Here is a 25,144-nt window from a genome sequence, read left to right as displayed (position 1 = left end):
GAGAAGCAATGTAGTAGAAAGACCATGCGGCTGTGGGTCACAACAGAACTCGACAGAACGGAGCTGGAATTCTGGCTCCCTTACCCAGTGGAGCTTGGTCTGCAACTCAGCGTTTTCAGCTGTGTCTCAAGGCATATTTGTGGATTAACTGTTTTTGTCAGCATTAAAAAATATAAGTAAAGTAGAAAAGAATACACTATGTACACAATTGTTGTGTTACACAAATACTTAAATGTATGCCTGTGTGTATTGGGTTGTGACATAAAATATACTTTTTCACTCTGGGCTGCAGGCAAATACATCGGGCAAATCTGTAATTTTTCAGGGTCCCCAAACCCCCATCTGTAAAATGAGGCAGTAAATTGGAGTCATAAGATTCTTGTGAATACATGTTCGCACACTATCCATCCACCTTCATCTTTGCTGTTAAGTCCTAGCCCCAGCACTATTATCTCTTGCTGAACAATTGCAATGGCCTCTTGACTAGCTGTCCTTTGTTCACCCTATCCGGCTATAATTCACTCTCAACTCCTAAGAGTAAATAATCATTTAAAAACCTAATTCAGGCCCACCCTGCTGGCTCAGTGGACAGAGCACTGTCCGTGCAGGCTGAGGTCACGGTTTTATCCCTGGTCAGGGCACATATGAGAAAACAATGAGTGTGATACTTCTCTTTCTCTCTCTTTCTCTCAACTCAATGGAAAAAAATTAAAACTTAAAAGAAAAATATCCTAATGCAGACCGTGTCACCTCTCTGCTTAGAGAGACAAACAGAAAGGAAGAAACATCAACTCATAGCTGTTTCATTTTAGTTGCTCATTGACTGCTTCTCATATGAGCCTTTACTGGGGGGCTCCAGTGGAGCCAGTGACCCTTTGCTCAAGCCAGCTACCTTGGGTTTCAAGCTAGCGACCTTTGGGCTCAAGGTGCGGAGCCTGGCTCAAGCTGGATGAGCCCATGCTCACCGTGGTGACCTCGAGGTTTCCAATCTGGGACCTCAGCGTCCTAGGTCGAGGCTTTATCCACTGTGCCACCACCTGTCACACTCCCCTGCTTAAATTCTTGCAATGGCTTTCTATTCCCTTATCTACTTAAGAGTTACATAGAAAAGTCCAAACCTCTTACCATGGCTTGCAAGACCTGCCACCTACCTTTTCAATCATCTCTCTCTCTCTCACACTACCCTTTTCTCACTCACCCTCTCTCTTTAGTCAACACCTCCAGGCAAGACCTTTGCACTTGTTCCTTTTGGAATACTTTTCCTGTGGATCTTTCCCAGCTGTCTCCCTATCATCCAAATCTCAGCTCTAAAGTTGTTTCCTCAAAGAGGCCTTCTGGGACTGCTCATCTCCCATCTCCACGCTTTGGCCCATTACTATTTTTAAGTTTCCTTTCTTAGCTCCTAGCGCTGTCTGGACCGTGTCATCCCTGGTACGTTGTCTGGCTTTTCGGTGAAGGGGTGAGGCCAGGTGTGCGGGGAAGGGTCCTGACCAACCCCGGGGCACCCCAGGACTCGCTGACCGCTGTGTGTTCCCATTAGGGCTCTGGTCAGCACGCGACAGCCCCCCACGCCGCCAACGCCCAGTGGAGTTCAGACTCCCGCACCCCGCGCGCCTGTTTACTTTCCGGGTCGGGGGGCGGGGCCGTAGGGCGGTGGCGCTCCACTTCCGGGGCGGGGCGGCCGGCGGGGCGGGGCGCGCTGTCGCCCGGCCTGTCTCGGAGCTCAGCGGCGGCTGTGGCGGCAGAGGCGGCAGTGGCGGCTGCACGGCGCAGGCACCGGCCCGGAGAGCGGCACCATGAGCGGTGAGTGGCGGCGTTGCCGCTGTCACCCGCCCCGGCTGCCCCGGCCGCCCCGGCTCCCGCCGCTCCAGCTGCACACTCTGGCCCCCGAGTCCCCTGGTCCGGCTCCCAGACCCCCGTCCCATCGCTCCCTGTTTCCTAAGCCCGTGCACCCTCGTTCCAGGTCCCTGGTCGCCTGCAGTTCTCTGGCGTCCCGAGTCCAGGCACTCCCAGCCCCTTGGCTCCTGTCCATCACTTAAAACCAGCTCTCTGACATCGGTACTCCAGCCCGCCAGCCCCTCCCAGCTCTCCGAGCCCCCTGCCCAGGTCACAGACCCCCCAGTTCTCAGACCTGTCGTGTCTCAGTTCCAACGAACTCTTCGACCCCCCGAGCCCCAGTTCCAATACAGGGTCCCCTTGCTCCCCGGTCATCCCCAGCACTCAGGCCCCTTGTCTCCAGTGACTCGAGTGTCTTCTGCAGACATTCTTAGTTTGCTGAGCCCTGAGCCCAGTGTCCCCGTAGCTCCCGGTCCCCAGGGAACTAGGAATTCTCCGGCGTCTTTGTTTTCCCGTCCCCAGTGGTTCGCTGTTCCAGTCACCAGTTGTTTCCCACTTACTTTGCTCCCCACTTTGGTCCTTGGTTCTTAATATTTTGATTATTTCTTTTCCATATTCAAGCCCCTTCATTGTTTTATTTTTATAGCATTTGGGATCTCCCTTGACTTGCCCTGCAAGCCTTCTCTTGTGCAGTGTTGAGCCCACCTGGGGACCATCGCTTGCCCTGCACAGTCCACCCTTCTCCCTCCCACGAGGGGAGGGGACTGGTTCTGGTGGGCAGCGGGGAGGGAAGGAGGGAGGTGTGGGCAGCCATCCTCAGTGTTTCTGAAGTTTAGTCCCTAGACCTGGAGGGGCGTTCTCAGTCTTTGCCCGTGTTGGTGTTCTGGTGCTAAGTCATTCCTGGGTGTTGCATGTGGAGTGATAGATGGGAGTGACTCAGGGAAGCCTCTCAGCTCACCCTGACCGGGATCTGGATTCGCTTAGGAGGACCCGCCTACCCTCATACTGACGTTTTCTCTTCACTGAAATGTCCAGCCCCTTGGCCATAGCCTTTTTCACCCAAGCATTTCTGGAGGTCGAGAGGGGGCAAGGCGAAGGCAATACATTTCTCTTCATTTTTAACTTTTAAATGATCTTGTGGGGTTGTTTTTTTTCCAAGTTATGTGCTTTTGTTCTTGCTATGCAAGAGCAAAATTTGTGAAATTGATGGTCCTAAGGAGGGAGCTGGGGATGGGGGCCTCTCCTGGGAGATAGTCCATCTTCTGTGTCCAGAGGGAATAATTTTTGTCCTAATGGAAGTTTATGGTCCTTGAACATTAGTGATACCACAACAAAGATGTGATGAACTCGTTTCTATCCAGGAGGTAATATAGTCTTGTATAAGTTCAGGCCCTAGGTTCAAATCCTGGCCCTGCCACTTAAAGTTGTGTGAGTTAGAGTAAACTTTACTTGATCATTCCGGAAGTCCTAGGAAAACGGGGATAAGTAATAGTACTTGACTTCTGCTGTTGCAATGATCAAATAACATTATGCAGGTGAAATGATTGGTACTGTGCCTCTCACGTGGTCAGGAACTTAGAGCTGTTATTGTTTCCATAAGGACATGGGGTTTAGGTGGGGTTGTTTTGTGGCCCAGTTCTGGGACAAGGGCTGGGTTAGGTACTCCCTGAAAGTCTTTTCCTTTTAGTGTGACCAAGGAGGTTCTGCTTCAGGCTCACACTGCTTTCATCATAGGGTTAAGTGAAATTGACACACCAGGGAGAACTTGATTAGTGTATCTTTCAAGGAACAACTTAATATCAAATATAAGAGTTTTAAATTTTAATTAAAAAAATAAAGTCTAAGGCCAAACACATTACAAAAGGAAACCAGCAGGTGGCTTTTTTTTTTTTTTTTTTTTAAAGGAAAAAGCATTAAGAATGAAAGCCTTCTTTTGGAAAGATTGTAATTGAGGCAGAAAAAGTGGTTGCTTAGGATGGAAGGGGAAATCTAAGGTATTTTCTTTTTTCTTTTCTTTTTTTTGTATTTTCCTGAAGCTGGAAACGGGAAGGCAGTCAGACAGACTCCTGCATGCGCCTGACTGGGATCCACCCTGCACGCCCACCAGAGGGCGATGCTCTGCCCATCTGGGGCTTCGCTCTGTCGCCTGGGGAAGAGGCCAAAGAGCCATCCCCAGTGCCCGGGCCATCTTTTGCTCCAATGGGGCCTTCCTTGGCTGCGGGAGGGGAAGAGAGAGACAGAGAGGAAGAAGAAGGGGAAGGGTGGAGAAGCAGATGGGCGCCTCTCCTGTGTGCCCTGGCCGGAAATCAAACCCGGGACTTCCGCATGCCAGGCCGACGCTCTACCACTGAGCCAACCAGCCAGGGCCATCTAAGGTATTTTAAATAATTTTTTTAAAAAGTAAAACTATTTCTTCAAATTATAAACAATACACGTACAAGTTTTCATTTCTTGAGAATACAGTTGAAATGGTTTTTCCCACCTGCTGAATTGATAATGGGCACACAATAAAATAACATGGCATGAGAATATTTTCCTCTTTTTTTCATTAGTAGAAAGTTGCAAACATCAGAGAAGTGTAGCAAATAGTCTTTTTTTTTTTTTTTTTTTTTACAGAGGCAGAGATAGACAGGGACAGACAGACAAGAACGGAGAGAGATGAGAAGCATCAATCAGTTTCTCGTTGCGCCTTGCGACTTCTTAGTTGTTCATTGATTGCTTTCTCACATGTAACTTGACCGCGGGCCTTCAGCACACGGAGTAACCCCTTGCTGGAGCCAGGGGCCTTGGGGCTAAGCTGGTGAGCTCTTTGCTCAAGCCAGATGAGCCCGCACTCAAGCTGGCGACCTCGGGGTCTCGAACCTGGGTCCTTCCGCATCCCAGTCCGACGCTCTATCCACTGCAGCACCACCTGGTCAGGCGCAAATAGTCTTTTTTTTTTTTTTTTTTTTTCTTCATTTTTCTGAAGCTGGAAACAGGGAGAGACTCAGACAGACTCCCGCATGCGCCCGACCAGGATCCACCCGGCACGCCCACCATGGGGCGACGCTCTGCCCACCAGGGGCGATGCTCTGCCCATCCTGGGCGTCGCCATGTTGCGACCAGAGCCACTCTAGCGCCTGAGGCAGAGGCCACAGAGCCATCCCCAGCGCCCGGGCCATCTTTGTTCCAATGGAGCCTTGGCTGCTTGGGAGGGGAAGAGAGAGACAGAGAGGAAAGCGCGGCGGAGGGGTGGAGAAGCAAATGTGCGCTTCTCCTGTGTGCCCTGGCCGGGAATCGAACCCGGGTCCTCCGCACGCTAGGCCGACGCTCTACCGCTGAGCCAACCGGCCAGGGCCCGGCGCAAATAGTCTTTTGAACAATTATCAACTCATAGCCACTTCACCTACATACCTATTTACTTTCTGTCTAGTGCCTCAGGTTATTTTGAAGCAAATCCCAGACACTGTATCATTTCATCAGTAAATATTTTAATATGTATCTTTAAAATACAGGTATTTTTTTAAAATTTTCTTTTTTTAAATTTTGAAGTGAAGTGAAAGGCAGGGAGGCAGAAAGACCAACTCCCACATGCACCCCAACCGGGATCCACAGGGCAAGTCTCTATAGGGGGGGTGTTCTACCCATCTGACTCAGCTGCTCCATTGCTTGGCAACCAAGCCATCTCAGCGTCTGAGGCAAGGCCATGGAGCCATCCTCAGCGCCCAGAGCCTACATGCTGGAACCATTGGAGCCTTGGCTGCGCTGTGGAAGGGGAAGAGAGAGAGAGAGAGAAAAGCAGGAGTGGGGAAGGGTGGAGAAGCAGGTGGGTGCTTCTCCTGTGTGCCCTGACTGGGAATCAAACCTGGGACTTCCACATGCTGGGCCAACACTCTACCACTGAGCCAATTGGACAGGGCTGTAAAACACAGGTACTCCTTTTTAAAACCACCACTCCATTTCCGTGTCCATAGGAAATTAGCAATAATGCATTAATAGTAGATATTCAGTGTTCAGATTTTCATGACTGCTTTATCATTTTATTCTATAGTGTACTTTTTAAAACTCAAGATCTAAATAAGGTTTAGATGTTTAATTGTTATATTTTAGTGTTTACTATTGAATATATTCAGAGTTCTGCAAACATCACCATAATCAATTTTAGAACATTTTCATTATTCCAAACGAAGCCCTGTACCCCATCAGCAGTCATTCCGCATTCTCCCTTCCTTCACCCCCAGGCAATCACTAATCTCTTCTCTCTCTGAATTTCTTATGCTGGATATTTCATATAAATTAATCATACAACACATGGCTTTTTGTATCTGGCTGTTTTTTACTAGGTATGTTTCCAAGGTTCATATTGTAGTGTATATCTGTACTTAATTTCTTTTTGTGGCTGAATAATATTACATTTTATGGATATGCTACAACTTTTTTTTGGGTATGTGTGTGTGTGTGCAGAAAAAAGGAGAGACTTTATTCAGGTGAACAATTTGCAAACCAGAGAAGTGCAGCCACCAGCAGAAATTGAGAGTGCATTTCATTAAGACAAAGGGGAGGCCCACTTAGAGATTAAGTGCCCAAATTGGTCACTGATTGGTCCATTTTTATGCAAACTAGGATTTTAAATTTGCGTATTAATTGGTTCCAAATAGCTTTGTTCTGATAGGTCAGAATTACATATCCTGATTGGTTATATGGAGCCACTGATTGGTCAATAAAGATGCAAATGAGGATAAAGCTGTGCAGCTCTTATTGGAGGGGACAGGTCTTGGCCCATTGGTCAAAGTACTATTCCAGGAACACCTTTATAAGGTTCAGCTCAGCTGGCAGGAACACAGTGCAGGAGGCTGGCAGCTCAATCTGTGGCTTTTCCCTGAAATGCAGTGTGCATTCCCCTCCCCTGCCCTCCCCATCAGTGCTGCTCCCACACCCGTGCCTTGGATATGCCTCATTTTGTTCATCCCTTTATCAGTTGATGGACGTTTGACTTGTTTCCACTTTTTGGCTATTCCGAATACTGTGGTGAACATTCGCATAAAGTTTTTGTGTGGGTATATGTTTTCATTTCTCTTGGGTATACATCTAAGAGTAGAACTACTGGGCCCATTTGAGGAACTTTGTGTTTTCCAATGTGGCTGCACCATTTTCCTTTCCCACTAGCACTGTTTGAAGGTTCTGGTTTCTGCACGGTCTTTATTTCTTTTTATTTTGTATTAAAGATTTTATTTTTATTTTTAAAATTTTTTATTTAGTGAGAGGAGGGGAAGCAGAGACAGACTCTTGCGTGCGCCCTGACTGGGATCTACCTGGAAAGCCCATTGGGGGCGATGCTCTGCCCATCTGGGGCTCTACTCCATCGCAGCTAGAGCCATATTTTAGCGCCTAAGGTGGAGGCCATGGAACCATCCTCACTCAGTGCCTGGGGCCAACTTGCTCTAGTCCGGCCATGGCTGCAGGAGGAGAGGAGGAGGAGGAGGAGGAGAAGAGAGAGAGAGAGAGAGAGAGAGAGAGAGAGAGAGAGAGAGAAAAGCGAGAAAAGCGAGAAAAGCGAGATGGGGAGAGGTGAAGAAGCAGATGGACGCGTCTCTTTTGTGCCCTGACTGGGAATCATACCCGGGACATCCTCACACCGAACTGACACTCTACCACTGAGCCAACCAGCCAGGGCTATTTATTGATTTTAGAGAGAAGAGAGAGAGGGAAAGGAGGTGGGGGAGGAGTGGGAAGCATCAACTTGCTGTTTCTAGTATGGGCCTTTATAGGGCAAAGCCTAGGTTTTGAACTGGCGACCTCAGCGTTCCAGTTTGATGCTCTATCCACCACAGCATCACAGGTCAGGCTGCCCAGGGTTTTTGATAATAGCCATTCAAGTGACTGTGAAGTGGTGTTTTTTGTGGTTTTGATTTGCATTTCCCTAATGACTGATGATATTGAGCATCTTTTCATGTGCTTATTGGCCACTTGTATATCTTTTTTGGAGAAATGTCTGTTCAGATTCTTTGTCCATTTTTTAATAGGTTGTTTTTCTTTCTGTTGAGCTGTAAGAAGTCTATATAATCTGGATACATGTCCCTTATCAGACATGTTTATAAATAAATATCTTCTCCCCTTTTGTGGCTGTCTTTTCCCTTTCCTGATGGTATCCCAAGCACAGTCTTTTTTTTTTTTTTTTTAACTATGGATTCCTTTTTTATCTCTCTTTTTTCCTCCCTTGCAATTTTTGTTGGAGACATTTTATCCTGTAAGGTTTCTTTGTAGGATTTTGCTGATGGCATCCTTTTGGTGTGGTTTGATGTGTTTCTAGGTCTCTTGTATATCCTATAAGTTGGCAATTAGAGTCTGCTGTATTTTGAGTTAAAATGCCTGGGTGGACTCAGAGGTCAGATGGGTTCAAGGCCAAATATGCTAAGTGCAAATAACCAGGAAGTGGGATGGCTCTAGGAAGTGCATACACAAGATAAATGGGTATCATGAGGCCAGAAACAAGTAAGATGACCATTAATAAGGTCACATGAAGGAAAACCTCAAAGATGTTAAAAAGAATAAAATGGATTTATATACATCACCATGGCTATATCTTAACATTAACATTTTCTAAAAAAAAAAGTAGATTGCGTGATTATACCTTAAATATATACCTCTGTGGACATTAATGCATGTGCATAAAACTGTGTTTTTGGACTTATATATAAATTATATATATGTATATTTATATATATATACACATATACATAAGCAAATGGTCAAGGTGATAGTGGTCATTATTTGTTTTTCTGTAAAGAATAGTAGTTAAGAATACTTGATTAGCAGCCTCTGCAAGCTAAGGAATTCTGATTTTCAGATAATACTTTTGCTGTTATTGGGAAAGTAAACTTGTAGGGCCAGAAAGTCATGATTCTCAAGCATTGTCTTATGTAAGACTTTATCTTTGAAGCCCCTGATGCTCTTTTTATTCAGTAATTATTCTGTAGAGAATTCTTAAGTTAGAAAGACACTTAGCCCTGGCTAATTGGCTCAGCAGTAGAGCATCAACCAGGTGTGTAGAAGTCCTGGATTTGATTCCCTGTCAGGGCATACAGGAGAAGCACCTGTCTGCTTCTCCACCCCTCCCCTCTTCTTCCTCTGTATCTCTTTCTTTCCCTCCTGCAGCCAAGGCTCCATTAGAGAAAGGTTGGCCCTGGGCGCTGAGGACAGCTCCATGGCCTTAGCCTCGGGTGCTAGAATGGCTCCGGCCGCAATGGAGCAATGCCCCAGATGGGCAGAGCATTACCCCCTGGTGGGCATGCAGGGTGGATCCCAGTCGGGCGCATGCGGGAGTCTGTCTGACTGCCTCCCCACATCTAATTTTGGAAAAGTACAAAAAAAGAAAGAAGAAAAAAAAAGGCACTGAAAACCCCATTTCAAGGGTGGGGAAAGCCAGATCCAGAGAAGTCAGATAATTAGTGGAGCAGACAAGCTCTAAGGCAGGGGTCAGGAACCTATGGCTCACCAGCCAGATGTGGCTCTTTTGATGCATCTGGCTCACAGACAAATCTTTAATAAAAATAATAATAACGTTAAAAATATAAAACATTCTCATGTATTACAATCCATTCATTTCCTACTGCTCATGTTCATGGTTGCGGGTGGCTGGGGCCAATCACAGCTGTCCTCCGGGACAACACCAAATTTTTATTGAATAATGCGTAACATACACTGGGTCGTTGTATGGCTCTCACAAAATTACACTTTAAAATATGTGGCGTTCATGGCTCTCAGTCAAAACAGTTCCTGACCCCTGCTCTAAGGGCTTGATAGGCCAACGTTGGGACGTTGGGCCTTAGTAGGTCATTTATTACTGATTTGGTCTGATGTGTATGTACATTTTGGCAGCTTTTTCTTATTTTCTGGAATGTTGAAGGTCATGGTTTTCTCTCTGGCATTGACTGGATCATCTCCAGCAGTGGCTTATATTTGGAATAAAGAATAAGCCGAAATGAGTGAATGGAAAAAGGAGTATTTGTGGTTTTCATTGAAGGCAGGCAAAGTGATGATATCTATATCTATCTGTGTGTGTGTATATATATATATATATTGAATATATATATATTGAATATATATATATATATATATATAGTCCCTCATGAAGGCACTGGGTTGCTCTGTTATGGCAGATTGTAAGAAGTGAGTGTTCCACCATCAGCACATAGTTGCCCATATGCCACATGAGCAAGGGGCAATAGACTCAGTTCCATTGACACTGACACTCCTCCTCCTTGTTGCATGACTGTGCCTGGGTAACCAATAGAAAGTCAGGTTCTTGGAGTTCTTAAATATGATTTTATGGCCTTTAGTCAATTCTGGCAGTGGGAACATAATTCCAGATAAAGCACCTGCCATTCTGCCTGCCACCATCTTGTCTATGCACATGCTATGCATTCTCCATGGAATGATATCACCCCGGGGGGGGGCGTGAAAATGTTACTGTTATATATAGACCACAGATATGCAAGCAGTACATAAACTGATGTAAAATATATCTGTGGTATTAAAATTTCATGGAGGGGACAGTTAAAAAAGGTCTGAAAAGGCTCTTAAGGGGGAAAGTAATAATAAAAAGGTTGCAAAACACCTATGTAGGCTACAGTTATTTTACTATTATAATATAAATTTGCATTTTGCTTTTACCCTCGACATTTCTGCATAAACTTCAACACACTGATGTGTGGTCTTCATATTGCTCACTGTTACAGACTTCATAGTCCATCATTAACCCATCATCTTGCATGTAGCATACTTCTTCTTGACTCTGCTCGTGGAGACTTAGACGATTCCCTCCACCTGTTTTTGTTCCTGTGCTAAGTGAGGAAGTGGTGAAATTTTTAAGGTCGTTTGCCTGCCTTAGATTTTGTCTTTGGGATGATGTTCCTGAAGCAGCATTAACATAAAACTGTTGATCATTCTTTTTTTTTTTTTTTTTTAAAGATTTTTAAATTGATTTTTTTAGAGAGAGAGGGAGAAAGGTGGGGGTGGGAAGTAGAAAGCATCAACGTGTAGTTGCTTCTTGTATGTGCCTTGACTGGGCAAGCCTGGGGCTTCGAACTGGCGACCTCAGCATTCCATGTCGTTGCCTTATCCACTGTGCCACCACAGGTCAGGCGATCATTCTTGATTGCTGTTTTTTTCAAAGTGGTTGTACTAGTTTAAAATGCTGCTCTAGTCGAGAGGTTAGCAGAGCCAGGCCAGAAGTTTAGAAATTTAGGGCTCATCATTCTACAGACATTTATTGGATAACATTTTGGTGTATCTTCTGTCACTTAGCAAAGGGTTGTACTCTTGGTGTGTGTTGGAGTGAATTGAATGAGCTACTGAAAATGTTTAATTGGAATAAGGGATGTGTTAGCCAGGACTCTTCAGTGGCAGAACTTATTTCAGCACAATGGGAATTTAAAGCATCTTGTAATGGAGAAGTGTAGGGATAGGGCTGGCTTCAGGCTCAGCTGGATCAGGCACTCAGAGAATCAGTGGGACAGCCTTTCTGTGCAGGTCACAGCTCTTCTCTGTTGGCTTCCTCCTCAGGCAGCCTCTCCTCCCTGGAGGCAAGATGGCTACCAGCAGCTCTTGGGTCACATCCCACAATGTATCATCACCCAGGCAGAGTGGACCCTTTTCCCAGTTGCTACACAGAAGTCCTGGGGCTGATTCTTAGCAGTCTCGATGGCCAGGTGGTCATCCTGAAACCTATCACTGTGGCCCTGGTTGGCTAGGTCTGGATCTTACGCCCAGTCCAGGCCCAAGGGTGGCATCTGACTTATTGTCTGGATAGAGGATGAATTGAAGGGGTAGGACTGTATTAATTTGAACAGGATAATGAGAGTAGGCCTCACAGGGAGGGTATACCTGAGCATATATGGGGGAGGTGTGAGGGATTCCTGTTTTTCTTTTTCGTTCCTGAGCACAGCTGGAAGGGTAAGAATTTCCTTCCTTCCTTCCTTCCTTCCTTCCTTCCTTCCTTCCTTCCTTCCTTCCTTCCTTCCTTCCTTCCTTCCTTCCTCCCTTCCTCCCTCCCTCCCTCCCTTCCTTCCTTCCTTCTTTCCTTCCTTCCTTCCTTTCTCCCTCCCTCCCTCTCTCCCTCCCTCCCTCCCTCCCTCCCTCCCTCCCATCCATCCATCCATCCATCTATTTTAAGATTTCATTTATTGCTTTTTAGAGTGGAGAGAGAAAGAGAAAGGGTGGAAGGAGCAAAAAGCATCAACTCAAAGTAGTTGCATCTCATATGTACCTTGACCAGGCAAACCCAGGGTTTAGAACCAGTGACCTTAGCATTCCAGGTCTAGGCTCTGCCCACTGTGCCACCACAGGTCAGACGTAAGAACTGCCTTTTACTGAGGTAGGAAAGGCTGTGAGCTGAGCAGGTCTGGGTGTGGGGTGCAGCAGCTTGAAGCCTCTCTTGGAGTGAGGACCCATTCCCTGCCCGATTCCTGCTTGTCTGCCCAGGAGCCCTCCGGGGGCCTGGCTTAGCACTTCCTGGTCCATTCAGCAGCACCCTGCTGGCCAGCGTTCCCCAGGCCATCTCACTTTCCTTCCCCGTGGCGCCATATTTCAGAATCTGCTCTTCCCCCCATCTTAAAAAAAAGGCAAAAACTCCAATGACATTAAAGACTATTGTAAAAAAATAGAATATATGTATAAACATACCTCCCTTGTACACTAAATATTTAGATTTTTAGGTACTTCACTTCTGTCTTTGTTCAGAGCATATGCATTTTACGTAATTGCATTGAGCCTGCATTTGAATTAGTGCTTCCACTTACACAGGTGGGCAAAGTAGGTTTACAGTTGTTCATATGGGAAAATATATAACAGAAGAATAAATAATCACACAAAAATAAAAACTGGTGTACTCACAACTGTAAACCTACTTTTGCCCATCCCTGTATTATAGAATTTATCCATGGTTCTTCTTTTCACGATGATTAGAAATGGCTGATAATGTTCCATAAAATTGATGTACCCCAGTTATTTAACCTTTCTCCCACTGTAGGAAAAGAAAGCAAATTTCATTTATGATGTTCTAGGATGGATTTGGCAAGCATTTTCTGCAAAGGGCCAGATAGTAAATATTTTGTGCTTCGCAGGCCATCTGCTCTGTGTCCCAGCTACTCATCCCTGTTGTAGGATAAAAGCAGCACAGGCAATGAGTAAATGGAAGGACATGGCTGTGTTCCAGTAAAATTTTATTTAGAGCAACAGGCAGCAGCTGGATTTGTGTCGGGGTTCTAGTTTGCTGACCCCTGTTCTAGAACACTGCAGGAAACCTCTGTGCTCCATGAGTCTGTGTTTAGGCTGCCATCGCGCCGTGGAGGAGAGAATCTGGACTCCGGCAATCCTAGATTTCCTCCCGGTGGTACACCTGAGCACTTTTCTAGCCCTTATCTTGCTGATCAGAAAAGGGAAGTGAGAGTGAGTGATGAACATATAGCACCTTACTCAGTACCTGGAGGACAGAGGGACGGTACCCTTCCTCAATTCCCCCAGTTTTTGGATTTGCCTTTTTTTTTTTTTTTTCCATTTTTCTGAAGCTGGAAACAGGGAGAGACAGTCAGACAGACTCCCGCATGCGCCCGACCGGGATCCACCCGGCACGTCCACCGTGGGGCGATGCTCTGCCCACCAGGGGGCGATGCTCTGCCCATCCTGGGCGTCGCCATGTTGTGACCAAAGCCATTCTAGCGCCTGAGGCAGAGGCCACAGAGCCATCCCCAGCGCCCGGGCCATCTTTGCTCCAATGGAGCCTTGGCTGCGGGAAGGGAAGAGAGAGACAGAGAGGAAAGCGCGGCGGAGGGGTGGAGAGGCAAATGGGTGCTTCTCCTGTGTGCCCTGGCCGGGAATTGAACCTGGGTCCTCCGCACGCTAGGCCGACGCTCTACCGCTGAGCCAACTGGCCAGGGTGCTTTTTTTTTTTTTGTATTTTTCCGAAGCCGGAAACGGGGAGGCAGTCAGACAGACTCCTGCCACCAGGGGGCGATGCACTGCCCATCTGGGGCATTGCTCTGTTGCAACCAGGGCCATTCTAGTGCTTGAGGCAGAAGCCATGGAGCCATCCTCAGCGCCCGGGCCAACCTTGCTCCAATGGAGCCTTGGCTGCAGGAGAGGAAGAGAGAGACAGAGAGGAAGGAGAGGGGAAGGGGTGGAGAAGCAGATGGGCGCCTCTCCTGTATGCCCTGGCCAGGAATCGAACCCAGGACTCCAGCACGCCAGGCTGACGCTCTACCAGTGAGCCAACGGGCCAGGGCCTGGATTTGCTTTTTAAGAACTTACTGCACCAGTATGTTGTTACTGGTGGTTTGTGCCTTTTTCCCCATGGCTTTTACCAGCACGGGAGAATTTCATTTTAAATGTTTCTTGGTCAAGTTAGTAGTTAGGTAATGGTAATATATGGTGCTTAATTTAGTAAGAATGTAACTTGTATTTCTCCAGCCCTGGGGGAAGGTACACATTCTCTTCTAAGTGCTTGCACTCTGCCATGTCAGCGTTTTTTCTACGACAGAGACAGCAAACTCTGCCGACCACCCGGTTTGTGAATAGAGCTTTGTTGGAACCCAGCCGCCCTTCTTTTACTATTGTCTGTGGCTGCTCTCACACTATGATGGTGGAATGGAATCATTATGGTGGAGATCTCATGGCCCGGAAAGCCTAAAATATTTATTATCTGCTCTTTACAGAAAACGTTTGTTGATCCCTGCTTTGGAGTAAATTCTTTGCCCGTTTATAAATTTGCTGTTGACTCGGTCTTGACATCCCACTCCCGCTTGGATGGCCTGAGCCCATCTATCTCCAAGTGGAACCTGCTTCTCTTTATTGTGTGGTGACAGACAGTCTGCTCTTTTTTCCTGGCCCCGCTGTGCCATTGTACTCCACAGAGCTGGGAACCAGTGCCGCGACTTTGGGAATGAATGGTTGTTCACTTTCTCTGTGCACATATTAGTGCTTGAGCAGACAAAACTGCTTCACTCCGCGTTACACGCACACATCTGCTACGGTGGCCTGGCTCACGCTGGTCTTGTTGGAAGCAGCTACTTGGGGGACCATGGATCCCTTTAAGAGTCTTGATTCAACAGTTCTTGGTTTACTTGGTGAGCAGTGATGCATTAAGGCTTGTTTCCATCCCGAAAAGGCTCCCCACCCAGGGTTGGCACAGGAGCGGGTTTAAGAGTCTCCCTAACCCTTTGTGCTGCAGGGATTAGAGCAGGGGTGTGTGTGGCCGGAGGAGGGGCTGCTGAAGCACAGCTCAGAGAGCGGTCAGCCCATTGCTGCAGGGATTAGAGCAGGGGTGTGTGTGGCCGGAGGGAGGGCTGCTGAAGCACAGCTCAGAGAGCGGTCAGCCCGTTGCTGCAGGGATTAGAGCAGGGGTGTGCGTGGCCGGAGGGAGGGCCGCTGAAGCACAGCTCAGAGAGCGGTCAGCCCGTTGCTGCAGGGATTAGAGCAGGGGTGTGTGTGGCCGGAGGGAGGGCCGCTGAAGCACAGCTCAGAGAGCGGTCAGCCCGTTGCTGCAGGGATTAGAGCAGGGGTGTGTGTGGCCGGAGGGGGGGCCACTGAAGCACAGCTCAGAGAGCAGTCAGCCCATTGCTGCAGGGATTAGAGCAGGGGTGTGCGTGGCCGGAGGGAGGGCCGCTGAAGCACAGCTCAGAGAGCAGTCAGCCCATTGCTTCAGGGATTAGAGCAGGGGTGTGTGTGGCCAGAGTGGGAGGCCGCTGAAGCACAGCTCAGAGAGCGGTCAGCCCGTTGCTGCAGGGATTAGAGCAGGGGTGTGTGTGGCCAGAGTGGGGGGCCGCTGAAGCACAGCTCAGAGAGCAGTCAGCCCATTGCTGCAGGGATTAGAGCAGGGATGTGCGTGGCCGGAGGGAGGGCCGCTGAAGCACAGCTCAGAGAGCGGTCAGCCCGTTGTGCCCATGGAGGGTTCTCGGCGGGAAGGTTTCTCAGAGAGGGTGACATTTGAGCCACCCTTTGGGAGGTTGGTTTGTTTTTGGTGGCCCTTTGCAGAGGGACCCCTTTTTATGTCTGAACTTGAGCTGCCCAAGGTTACCTGTCTTGTGGAGGTGGGAGGGCATGGGCTTTGGGGTAGATGTTGAGTCTGTCGCCTCTGAGCTGTTCTTTGGGCAAGTGATCAATATCTCCAAGCCTCAGTTCCTTTATCCGGTAGGATGGGGCTGCCAGCATCCAGCTTACAGGTGAATGTAAAGGGTTCATGAGCATCTCAGAATGGAGAAGTGGTAGTAGATCTGGCGTTTAGGTGTGTTATGTTTGGTTCATATAGAGTTGGCTGAAATACTTCTTTAAAAAGACTATAACTAGGTGCCAACTAGTTGAAGTGAGCATCTGAGTTTCTGGAAGAGATGGAGCATTGCTGTACCAGGGTCGCTGTGCGGTGCTGTCAGCTGGGGCTGAGGAGCAGCTGCCAGCTCTAAAGGGGCATCTGTCTTGGTCCCCGCAGTCTCCACCTCACCCTCCTCTCTGCCTTCCCTGCCACATCGCTCGTTTGCACTTTCCACCTGGCCCTGTGGGCCTGCAGGGGTTTGGTCTTCGTCTTGCACGTGCATGCCGCTGGCCTGGATTGGGCAGCTCTCTCCGCTCCCCTCCTCCTTCACTTCTGCTTTCTTTCCATCTCTTTATTTGGAACAGTGGTCGAAATTAAACAGCTAAAGCAACAGCACTGAACTCATTGGGTTGAGAGTCATGCATCCTAGATGCTTGCAAATGTGCCCCAGTATAAATTGTACCAGTGGCAAAAGGTGATGACGTACCTGTCCCCTACAAAGCTCTCATGTGGGGTGTTGGTTATAGGGTGAGGAAGATGGGAACGTGATTAAGGTGTGGCCCAGGCTGCTACTGCTGGGGACACCTAATACGTAAATGTCTTAACTACAGCATGGCTGTTAAGTGTGGAAAGGTAGACACTACTGTTTTAACCCCCTCACCCCCCATTCATTCTGTGAGGGCAGTGGTCTGCAAGCTGGCCTGTGGGGTAAATCCAGCCAAGGCCTGTTTTTGTAAACAGCCGAGCTGATTCATTCACGTATTGTCCGTTGTCTACTTTGGAGATCCAAGAGCAGACCTGAGTAGTTGTGACAGTGACTGTATGGACTGCAAAGGCTAACAATATTTACTATCTGGCTCTTTACAGAAGTTTGCCATCTACTATTCTGTGGTACATTAAAGGTTCTGGTTTATTCAGTGAAAACCAGAAACAAATCTCTGAGATAGTGTACCACAAGCTTATGGCAGGGCTTGATAGAAATGCCTTGTTAATTGAAGCTTTGCAGGGTGCATTGAAAGAATCACATAGTATTGTCTGACTATGGTGGATAGAACGTCAATCTGGAGCACTGAGGACCTAGGTTTAAAACCTTGAGGTCGCCAGGTTGAATGCAGGCTCACCAGCTTAAACATGGGGTCTCTGGCTTGAGTGTGGGATCATAGTAATGGTCCCATGGTTGCTGGTTTGAGTCCAAAGGTCGCTAGCTTGAGTCCAAACATCGCTGGCTTGAAGCCCAAAGTCGGTGGCTTGAGCAAGGGATCACTGGCTTGGCTTGAGCCCCCTGGTCAAGGCACATATGAGAAGCAGTCAATGAACAACTAAAGTACTGCAACAAGTTGATGCTTCTCATCTCTCTCACTTTCTTTCTCTCTCTGTCTCTTTCCCTAAAAAAAAAAAAAAGAAAAGGCCACATAGTATCTGTCATTGGGTGTATCGTGTTTGTTCTGTAATATCAGTGAGTCTCTATTGAGTGTCCACCTGTGCTTCCAGATGTTATGGCCACTGTGTAGATAATTCCGTGCAGGGTGAAGGCGATGGGAGCACAAGGGCATGGGGCCAGAGCTGGGAACAGTAATGGCGGCAGGCGTGACTCTCAAAGAGAAGAGCTGTGTTGGACAGGGCAGCAGAGAAATGGGGTTGCAGCTGGAGGGGCATGGGGGAACGAGCCGTGGCTGATATTAAATTTGGAGGAGATATTACAATATCCCTGCATGCTGTAGGAATTTCATAGATGAGCAAAAAAGTGTGGGAAAGAGAGGGACAGTTGCTGGAGTATGTCCTTGAGCGGGTGAGAGGAGATGGGAATCAGAGCACGGTGGAGGCTTACGTTATTTAGCCTCTCTGAGCCTCATCTCATCATCTGCGAAATGGGATAATCGAACCTACTTTAGACCAGAATTTTCTAATGTCTAATTCTTGACATTTTAGGCTAGATAATTCTCTTTGTGATGTAGGATGTTTAGCAGCATATTGGCCTCTACCCACCCGATGTCAGGAGCATCCTCCAGTTGTGCCAAAAAAGGTCTCCAGATATCACCAACTGTCCCTTGGGGGTGGGGGTGAAATCACCCTCAATGAGAATTGCTTATCTAGAGCCGTTCTTCAGTAGAGCCCCTTATAAGTAAACCTCCTTGAACTATCCGTGTTGGAGTTTGCTGGTTGTTTCCTGTTCAGAGCCTGACTGATGTAGAAGTTAAGGACCTCCACGCATCAAACAGACTGTCCCTGTCAGTGTCATCAGAAATATGAAAGAGAAGTGAGTGTGGGTGGCTTTTCCACTCTGTTGTTCAGTGTGGGGGCTGGGTACTATCTGGGGTCATCCGCCCCACCCACCCTTTGGAGCGTCCTACTGTAGTTGTTCCTTTGGCTTGGGAGGTGCTCTGGGCCAATATTTACCTGTTGCATCCCTTCCCATAAAAATATATTTTTTACTGAGGTGAAATTTTATTGGGGTCAAATTCACATAGCATAATAAAAGTAATTATGGCTTTAATACAATTGAAACAGTTAACAATTGTTAAACTATATATTTAACAATTATAAAATAACCATTTAAAAGTGAACAATTCAGTGGAGTTTAGTACATTCACAATGTCATACAAGCACCACCTCCATCTAGTTCCAAAACATTGTCATCACCCCAAAAGGGAACCCTGCACCCATTAAGCAGTTGTGCTCGGTCCGAATGGGTTTCCTTATTTTGGTTCTCCCCAGACTTGAAAGCACAGCGCAAGTTCCCCCTTTTCAGTAAGCTTCCCCTGGCCGGGTGGCGTGTGGAAGGAGCACTGGCCTAAGAGCCAGGCAGACCAGGGTCTCAGCCCCGACGGAGCACTGGCATGCGGTGGGCACCCAGAGAACGCTGTCTTCTTTCTCTTTTCTTCCTTGTGCTTAGTGCATTGCGTGGATTATTAGCCTTACACCACAGGAATGCCTGGCATGACTTTACCTCTGCCCTTGCATGGGGAGGCAGGGAAATCCCACTATTTAAGTGTGTATGGCCTTGATCAAGTGACCCAACTCCTCTGTGGATGGGACATGTTTACCTTGGCTTCCAGGATTGTTGCAAGGATTAGAGGAGGACTGTACATACAGTGCCTGGTGCATCTTGCCCGTTTTCTCCTCCCCAGATGCCAGGGACCCTTTTTACTTTTTTATCCCTCAGGGCAGCAAACACAGAGGCCTAGATTTCATTGCTTTGCCTGTGTTTTAAAGAGAAGGTAGCCAGTTGAAAATAATTGTTAGAGCCAGAGGTCTTATGCCAACAACAACAATAACCATAGCTAATATGTACAAAGTGCTTGGTATATACTGGGCACAGTAACATCCACTCATTTAACAGACCGAGGAGGGGCAAAGGGTTTAGCTCTCTTGCCCATGGTCACATAGCTGGTGGTGTAGGATTTGAACCTGCTCTATCCCATTCTTAATCTCTGGCGGTTTGTGGTAAAGATTAAAGTAGAGTCCTATGGAGTCTAAACAGTCAAGACAACAGGGACTAGGTGAGGGATTTTCACACACACTTGTGATTTCTGACTTACAGCCCTAGGGGGTCACTGCATTTCTCCGACAGGTTTGTGGACACCTGACTGTATTTCCTGGAGTGACTCTACGCATTTTATTTTCATTTTGATGGCGACCTCAGAAGAAGTTAAACAGAAGCCTGTTCTGGCTTATCTGGTTGATAGCGTCGCTGAAGGCTGCCCTTGGAGAAGGAAGGAAGGGAGAGCTGGGGTTTCACGGGGGACTCAGCCCTGAACCCGCAGTGGGGCTGTAGCTGCAGGTTTGTTACAGGGGTTCAGAGTGAGCAAGATGTAGAGCTGGAGCCAGTGCACTGGACATTGAATGCCTCCTGGAGCACTTCCGCTGGGACTGGCTTGGGGGAAGCTCTTTTTCTCTCTGAGCCTCAGTGCTCTGGTGACTGGAGCCGCCTTTCCTTCTTTGTCAATGACAAAAGGACAAAAAGCCAATCACTTAATGGCTTCGCCCACACTTGAGGCTCAGCAGGTGGGCATCAATGTGGGATTGGAGGAGTCTTCTTGGCCCTGGCAGGGCTGATGTGTTCTTTCTCTCACTGGGAGGAGGTGAGAGAGAGGGGGGCCTTGATTGCTCTGCCTGCGAGTCTCCACCTGGGCCCCATGTTGGCAGAGCTGAGATGGCATGAGCTCGTGTGGAAACCAGGGCCCAGGGAAGGGAAGTGACTGTCCCTGTCACATGGCCAGCAAGCAGCCTGGCTGGGGTGAGGACTCATGATGCCCTGTGACTTCCCACTAGTGCTCCTTCTACTACTCACGGCCATGGGCCTATTGGATACTTCCTGCCGTTGATGAGTGCTCCTGAGGCCACCTGTGCTCCCTCCACAGGAGACCCCTTCTCTTAATCCTCACTCAGGGCTAGGCTGGCCACAGATGCCCATTCCGAGGTCAGGGTTGTATCACTCAAGTGAACTGTCCTCTTGTAGAGAGATGGCAGCCAGGGAGGGGAGTGGTGGGCTGAGGTTGTTCTCTGTAGAGAACAGGTTTTTCTTCCTCTCAGGAGAGGCATTGCAAGGTGAGGCAGAGGAGGCTGTTGACAACTCATCTAGAAAAAGCAGTGGTGGCAAGATACCATAGAAAAGATCTAGGATCACTGTGCGTGTCATTAGGGTAGACACTAATTTGTGCTGATCATGTGTGAGCTAGGGACCAGCAGCATCGGCCTCACCTGGGAGTTTGAGAGAGATGCAGAATCCCAGGCCCCGCCCAGACCTGCTGAATCAGAACCTGCTTTTTAACAATACCCAGGGGATCCGTGTGCACGTGAAAGCTGAGATTTACTGCACTAAAAATGGTCAGTCATGAGATTTTAATTTTCTTCATACATTTTTTTCCTGATTTGTTTTTATTGTATTTTTTTGCATGATATATTTTTTTTACTGTGGTAAATACGCATACTATAATATTTATCATCTTAATCATTTTTATGTGTATAGTTCAGTGGTATTAAATATATTAACATTATTGTACAACTACCACTAACATCCATTCCGGTAACTCTTTGTTGCAAAGCTGAAACTGTGTACCTATTAAACAGTAACTCCCCATTCCTCCTTCCCCTCAGCCCTCAGCAACCACTATTATACGTTCCTCATGAATTTAGTTACTCTAAGTACTTTATAGAAGTGGAATAATACACTCTCTTTTTGTCACTGGCCTGTCTCACTTAGCATAATGTCCTCGGCATCATCCATGTTATAGCGAGTTGCAGCTCCCTTCCTTTCTGAGGCTGGAGAGTATTCCATTGTATGGCAGACCAGACTTCGGTGATCCGTTCACTCGTTGATGGACACTTGCATTGCTCTCATGTTTCAGCTGCTGTGAACATGGGTGTGAAGTTTCTCTGCGAGACCCTGCTTTCAATTCTTTGGGGTCTGTACCCAGAAGTGGAATTGCTGGGTCACATGGCCGTTTTATTACATGAGTTGCACTTGTGATCAGAAAAAGCAACAAAGGCATTTCTGGAGGGGGAAACCTTCTCAGGTTTCCAGCTGGCATTGCCCAAGGGCAAGTAGAGTTGTTGGGTGCCGTACTTGGGAAAAGGAAGAAGGGGAGACTGTCTTCTCTATTCTGGTGTTACAGAAGAACAGAAACAAAACCTGCTACACAAAGAGCAGGATTTACTGACAGACACAGGTGTCAAGAGATGTTTGAGGGCCTTGGGCAGGTGGGAGGTCTCCATCATAAGTGACGCTTCAAGATGGCTCTTATCTGGTGGGAATGATGTGTATGCTGTCCTTTCTCAAAACCCCTTCCAGTAAAATAACGGTGGCAACATTGGGGAAGTCAGCTGCGTGACTGTGTGTCCATGGGATGTCTAACTACTGCTTTTCTCTCCAGGCCTGGAGTGAAGGAAGAGCCTTGGTAGTTCTAACACAGGAATTTGAGGGGCACAGTCTTGAGTCCGGGTCACAGGTCTACCAGTTATTATTCAAATTAGAATACAACAGCCCATTATCATGGCCCCTGAGACCCCTTGTGGACTGGCCCCTGCCTGCCTGTCTGATCGTATTTCCCCTTTTTGTTCAAGCGCTGCAGACTTCCTTCTGGAGCTGGAAGACCAGAAGCCAAGTGTGTTCCTGCCTCCTGGGCTCCACCCTGGCTGTTGCCCTGTGTGAAAGCCTGGTCTCCCATATCTTTCCATGGCTGCTGCTTCTCTTTATAAAGGGCTCAGCTCAATGTCCCCTGTGCAGAGAAACCTTCTGTGACTACCCTGGCTAACGTGGCCCCCTTGCTTCCTCCCTGTCTCATCAGCCCATTCCCCCCCCCCATATGACTCTCTAACATCATCTTATTTATTTGTTTACTTTGGTTTTATTTGTTTCTTCCTAATAGAACTTCTGCTTCATGAGAAGATGGCTCTTACACACCATTTAACTCCTATGTCTCCAGCCCTTAGAATATCTACTGGGACACAGTGGAAGTTAAATAAATAGTGACTGAATCAATGCACATAGTTGGACATCCTCTCTGAGCCTCAATTTCCCCATCTGTGGTATGGGGTTCCTAATAGCTGGCTTGCAGGGTGGTTGTGAAAATTATAAGACACAATGCATGCGAGTACTTGGATGAGTGCCTGGTATTCAGGAAGTGCTCAACAGAAGGTCACAGTTGTTATCAATTGTGTAGCCTTGGCATGACTTGGATGAACTGCTGTCCATCTCTGGGGCGATGCCCTGCTGGTACTTTCTGGTGAAGCCCATGTGGAGCTGGCCAGGAGAGAGGCAGCTTAGTGGCAGTTCAAGACCTGTGGTGTGGAACATCTGCTCTGGTGACAACTGTGTTCTGTGACCATGAGGTACATCACAACCTGTAGCCATGTCTCTTTTGTTTGGAGTCACTGGACCTCTTGTGGAGCGTCAGATGTAGCTCTGGCAGTGCTCTGCCTGCTACTCTGAAGTGTCCTTGCCCAGACCCTCTTTAAGAGGAAGTTCAGTGTATGCCACGTGTATTGGTTGGAAAAGCTTTTGGCTGCAAGTAACAGCTCAATGTACAGTGCTTTGAACAAGTGGAGTTATTTGTTGTGACAGAGGCAGTAGATTTCTGGTATTGGTTTAGCAGCAAATTGACATCAGGGCTGGTGTGTTTGTGATTCTCTTGGCCTTCCCTTCAGGCTTGTTGCTGCATGGCGGTGAGTTCATGATTAAGGCATGAAGGATGGAAGAAGGAAAGAAGCCATTAACATCTGGTCTTTTATTAGGACGGCATAATTTTCCCAGAACCCTCCCAGTGCACTTCTGCTTGCATCTCATTAGCTAGAGCTCCTTACAGTCAGCCTCATAAAACAGACTTAGAGAAGGAGTAATGAGGTTTTCAGCTTGTATTGCAGTGGCATGGGAAAAGGATATAGGGAGGATGATGCAGTCAGCCAACCAGAGTGCCTGCGTTCTAGGAAACCTTTATTTTAAGTTAGACTATTGGTTCTCCAGTCGGGGCGATTTTGTTCCCCGTGGGACATCTAGAGATATTCATGTTGCCACAACTAGAGTGTGTGTGCGGGTGTGCGTGCGCACATGTGTGCTAATGGGATCCAGTGGGTAGAGGCCAGGAATGCTCCTAGCCACCCTACAATTCATAGGGAACCCCTACTATCTGGCCCAAATGTCAGTAGCGCCAAGGTTGAGAAACCCTGATAGACTGTTTCAGACACACTCTTCAAATTTGGGGACTATAGTTTAGCTATTTTCCTGTGTTGCAGTAATAGGGAAATGGTCAAACTTCAGTGTAATAATGTAGCTTATTGGTTTTTTTGTTGATTTTATTAAACAGAATGCTGATACTCATTGGGAACAGCCATATACTATATGTCAAAAAGACTTAATAGAAGACTAATGTCAAATAGAACTAATTAAGCCTTATTGCATTTTAGGATCACAGAACAATGACATGAAAAGACAATTTTTGCTGGAGCGACTGTTGGATGCAGTGAAACAGGTAAGAGGAAAGCTTGTGTTTGAGATAAGTAATAGTGTCAGATAATTATGGTAATATAGAAGTCATGTCTGCCCTTGTATATAGACAGACTTACTCCCACGTTGTATCTGGTAACAGTTAAGCTGTTTCCCCCAGAAAACAATAAAGCAGGGAAGACATTCAGAGGTGGGACAGAGGCGTTTCTGTGTTCCGACTTTCTAAACCCCTCTGGAGGACAGCATCCTTCAGTGATGTCTCCTTGAGAAGGGTATTGTATGGGTTTCAGTCTCATTTCCAGGCAGTTATGTTTTAGGGCAACGCTTATGGGTGCTAAGGTGGTGGTTGTGGTTAGGAACGAGATGAGGAGGAATCAACCATGCTCGGAATGATGGATGGATCCTCCAGGTGGGCTCTGCTCTGATTGGTTGATGCTACAGTATTTTGATGCCTGGCTAGTGGCTGGATGGGAAGTGAGCTTTGACATGAGCTGGCATAAGGTTGTTCGCCTGCATGTAGCGGACATGCATCATTTATTGCACATTCACCTCTGCTGGGTGCTTTATACTTAATCCAACCAACCTGTGAGATAGTTCCATAATTATTTCCATTTTACAGCTAAAGAAACTGAAGCTTGGAAAGGTCCAATAACTTCCCTCAGGTGTCAGTTCACAAATAGCAGAACTAGGATCCAGTGCTGGGAATTCTAGGGAGCTCAGATTTTTATAGGGGTGACTGACAATTATATGCATGTACTCATAAGACAGGGAGCTAGGAGATACATACTTCAATAAAGATGTGTGGTAGGTGGTGACTGTGTTGGGTGGTAGGTGAACTCAGAGACTTGAGCATGCACCCACGCCTCGAGGTATCCTGATACTGTGGAAACAGCACAGGCTCAGGTGTAGCGAGGGTCAAAGGCTAACTTCCTTTCTTCCCAGCTCAGTGTGCTCGGGCAACTCATCCAGCCTCTCTGGGCATCCTTCTTCTCTGTAGTCTGGCCACAGATCTCCACAGGGCTGTTGAGGAAATTGTGTTTGTTAAAGTAGGTTAAGGCCCGGCCGGCTCCTGGTCCACTGTAAAT

At 47.4% G+C, this 25,144-nt stretch overlaps 1 protein-coding gene across 1 annotated transcript in view; it reads left to right on the top strand.

Annotated features, from left to right (window-relative positions):
- Positions 1 to 1,723: 1,723 nt before the first annotated feature.
- The window catches only part of SNX29 (sorting nexin 29), a 568,687-nt gene continuing 545,266 nt past the window's right edge, over positions 1,724 to 25,144 (top strand). The window contains exons 1-2 of the mRNA XM_066274829.1: positions 1,724 to 1,803; positions 24,020 to 24,084. Of these exons, the coding sequence (XP_066130926.1) occupies positions 1,797 to 1,803; positions 24,020 to 24,084 (72 nt within the window). The 5' untranslated portion in view covers positions 1,724 to 1,796. The remainder of the gene's footprint in view (positions 1,804 to 24,019; positions 24,085 to 25,144) is intronic.

Source organism: Saccopteryx bilineata, chromosome 4 (assembly GCF_036850765.1).
Source record: "Saccopteryx bilineata isolate mSacBil1 chromosome 4, mSacBil1_pri_phased_curated, whole genome shotgun sequence".
Taxonomy (NCBI): Eukaryota; Metazoa; Chordata; class Mammalia; order Chiroptera; family Emballonuridae; genus Saccopteryx; species Saccopteryx bilineata.
Note: the sequence above shows the minus strand (reverse complement) of the source record. Positions and strands in the feature narration are given on the sequence as shown.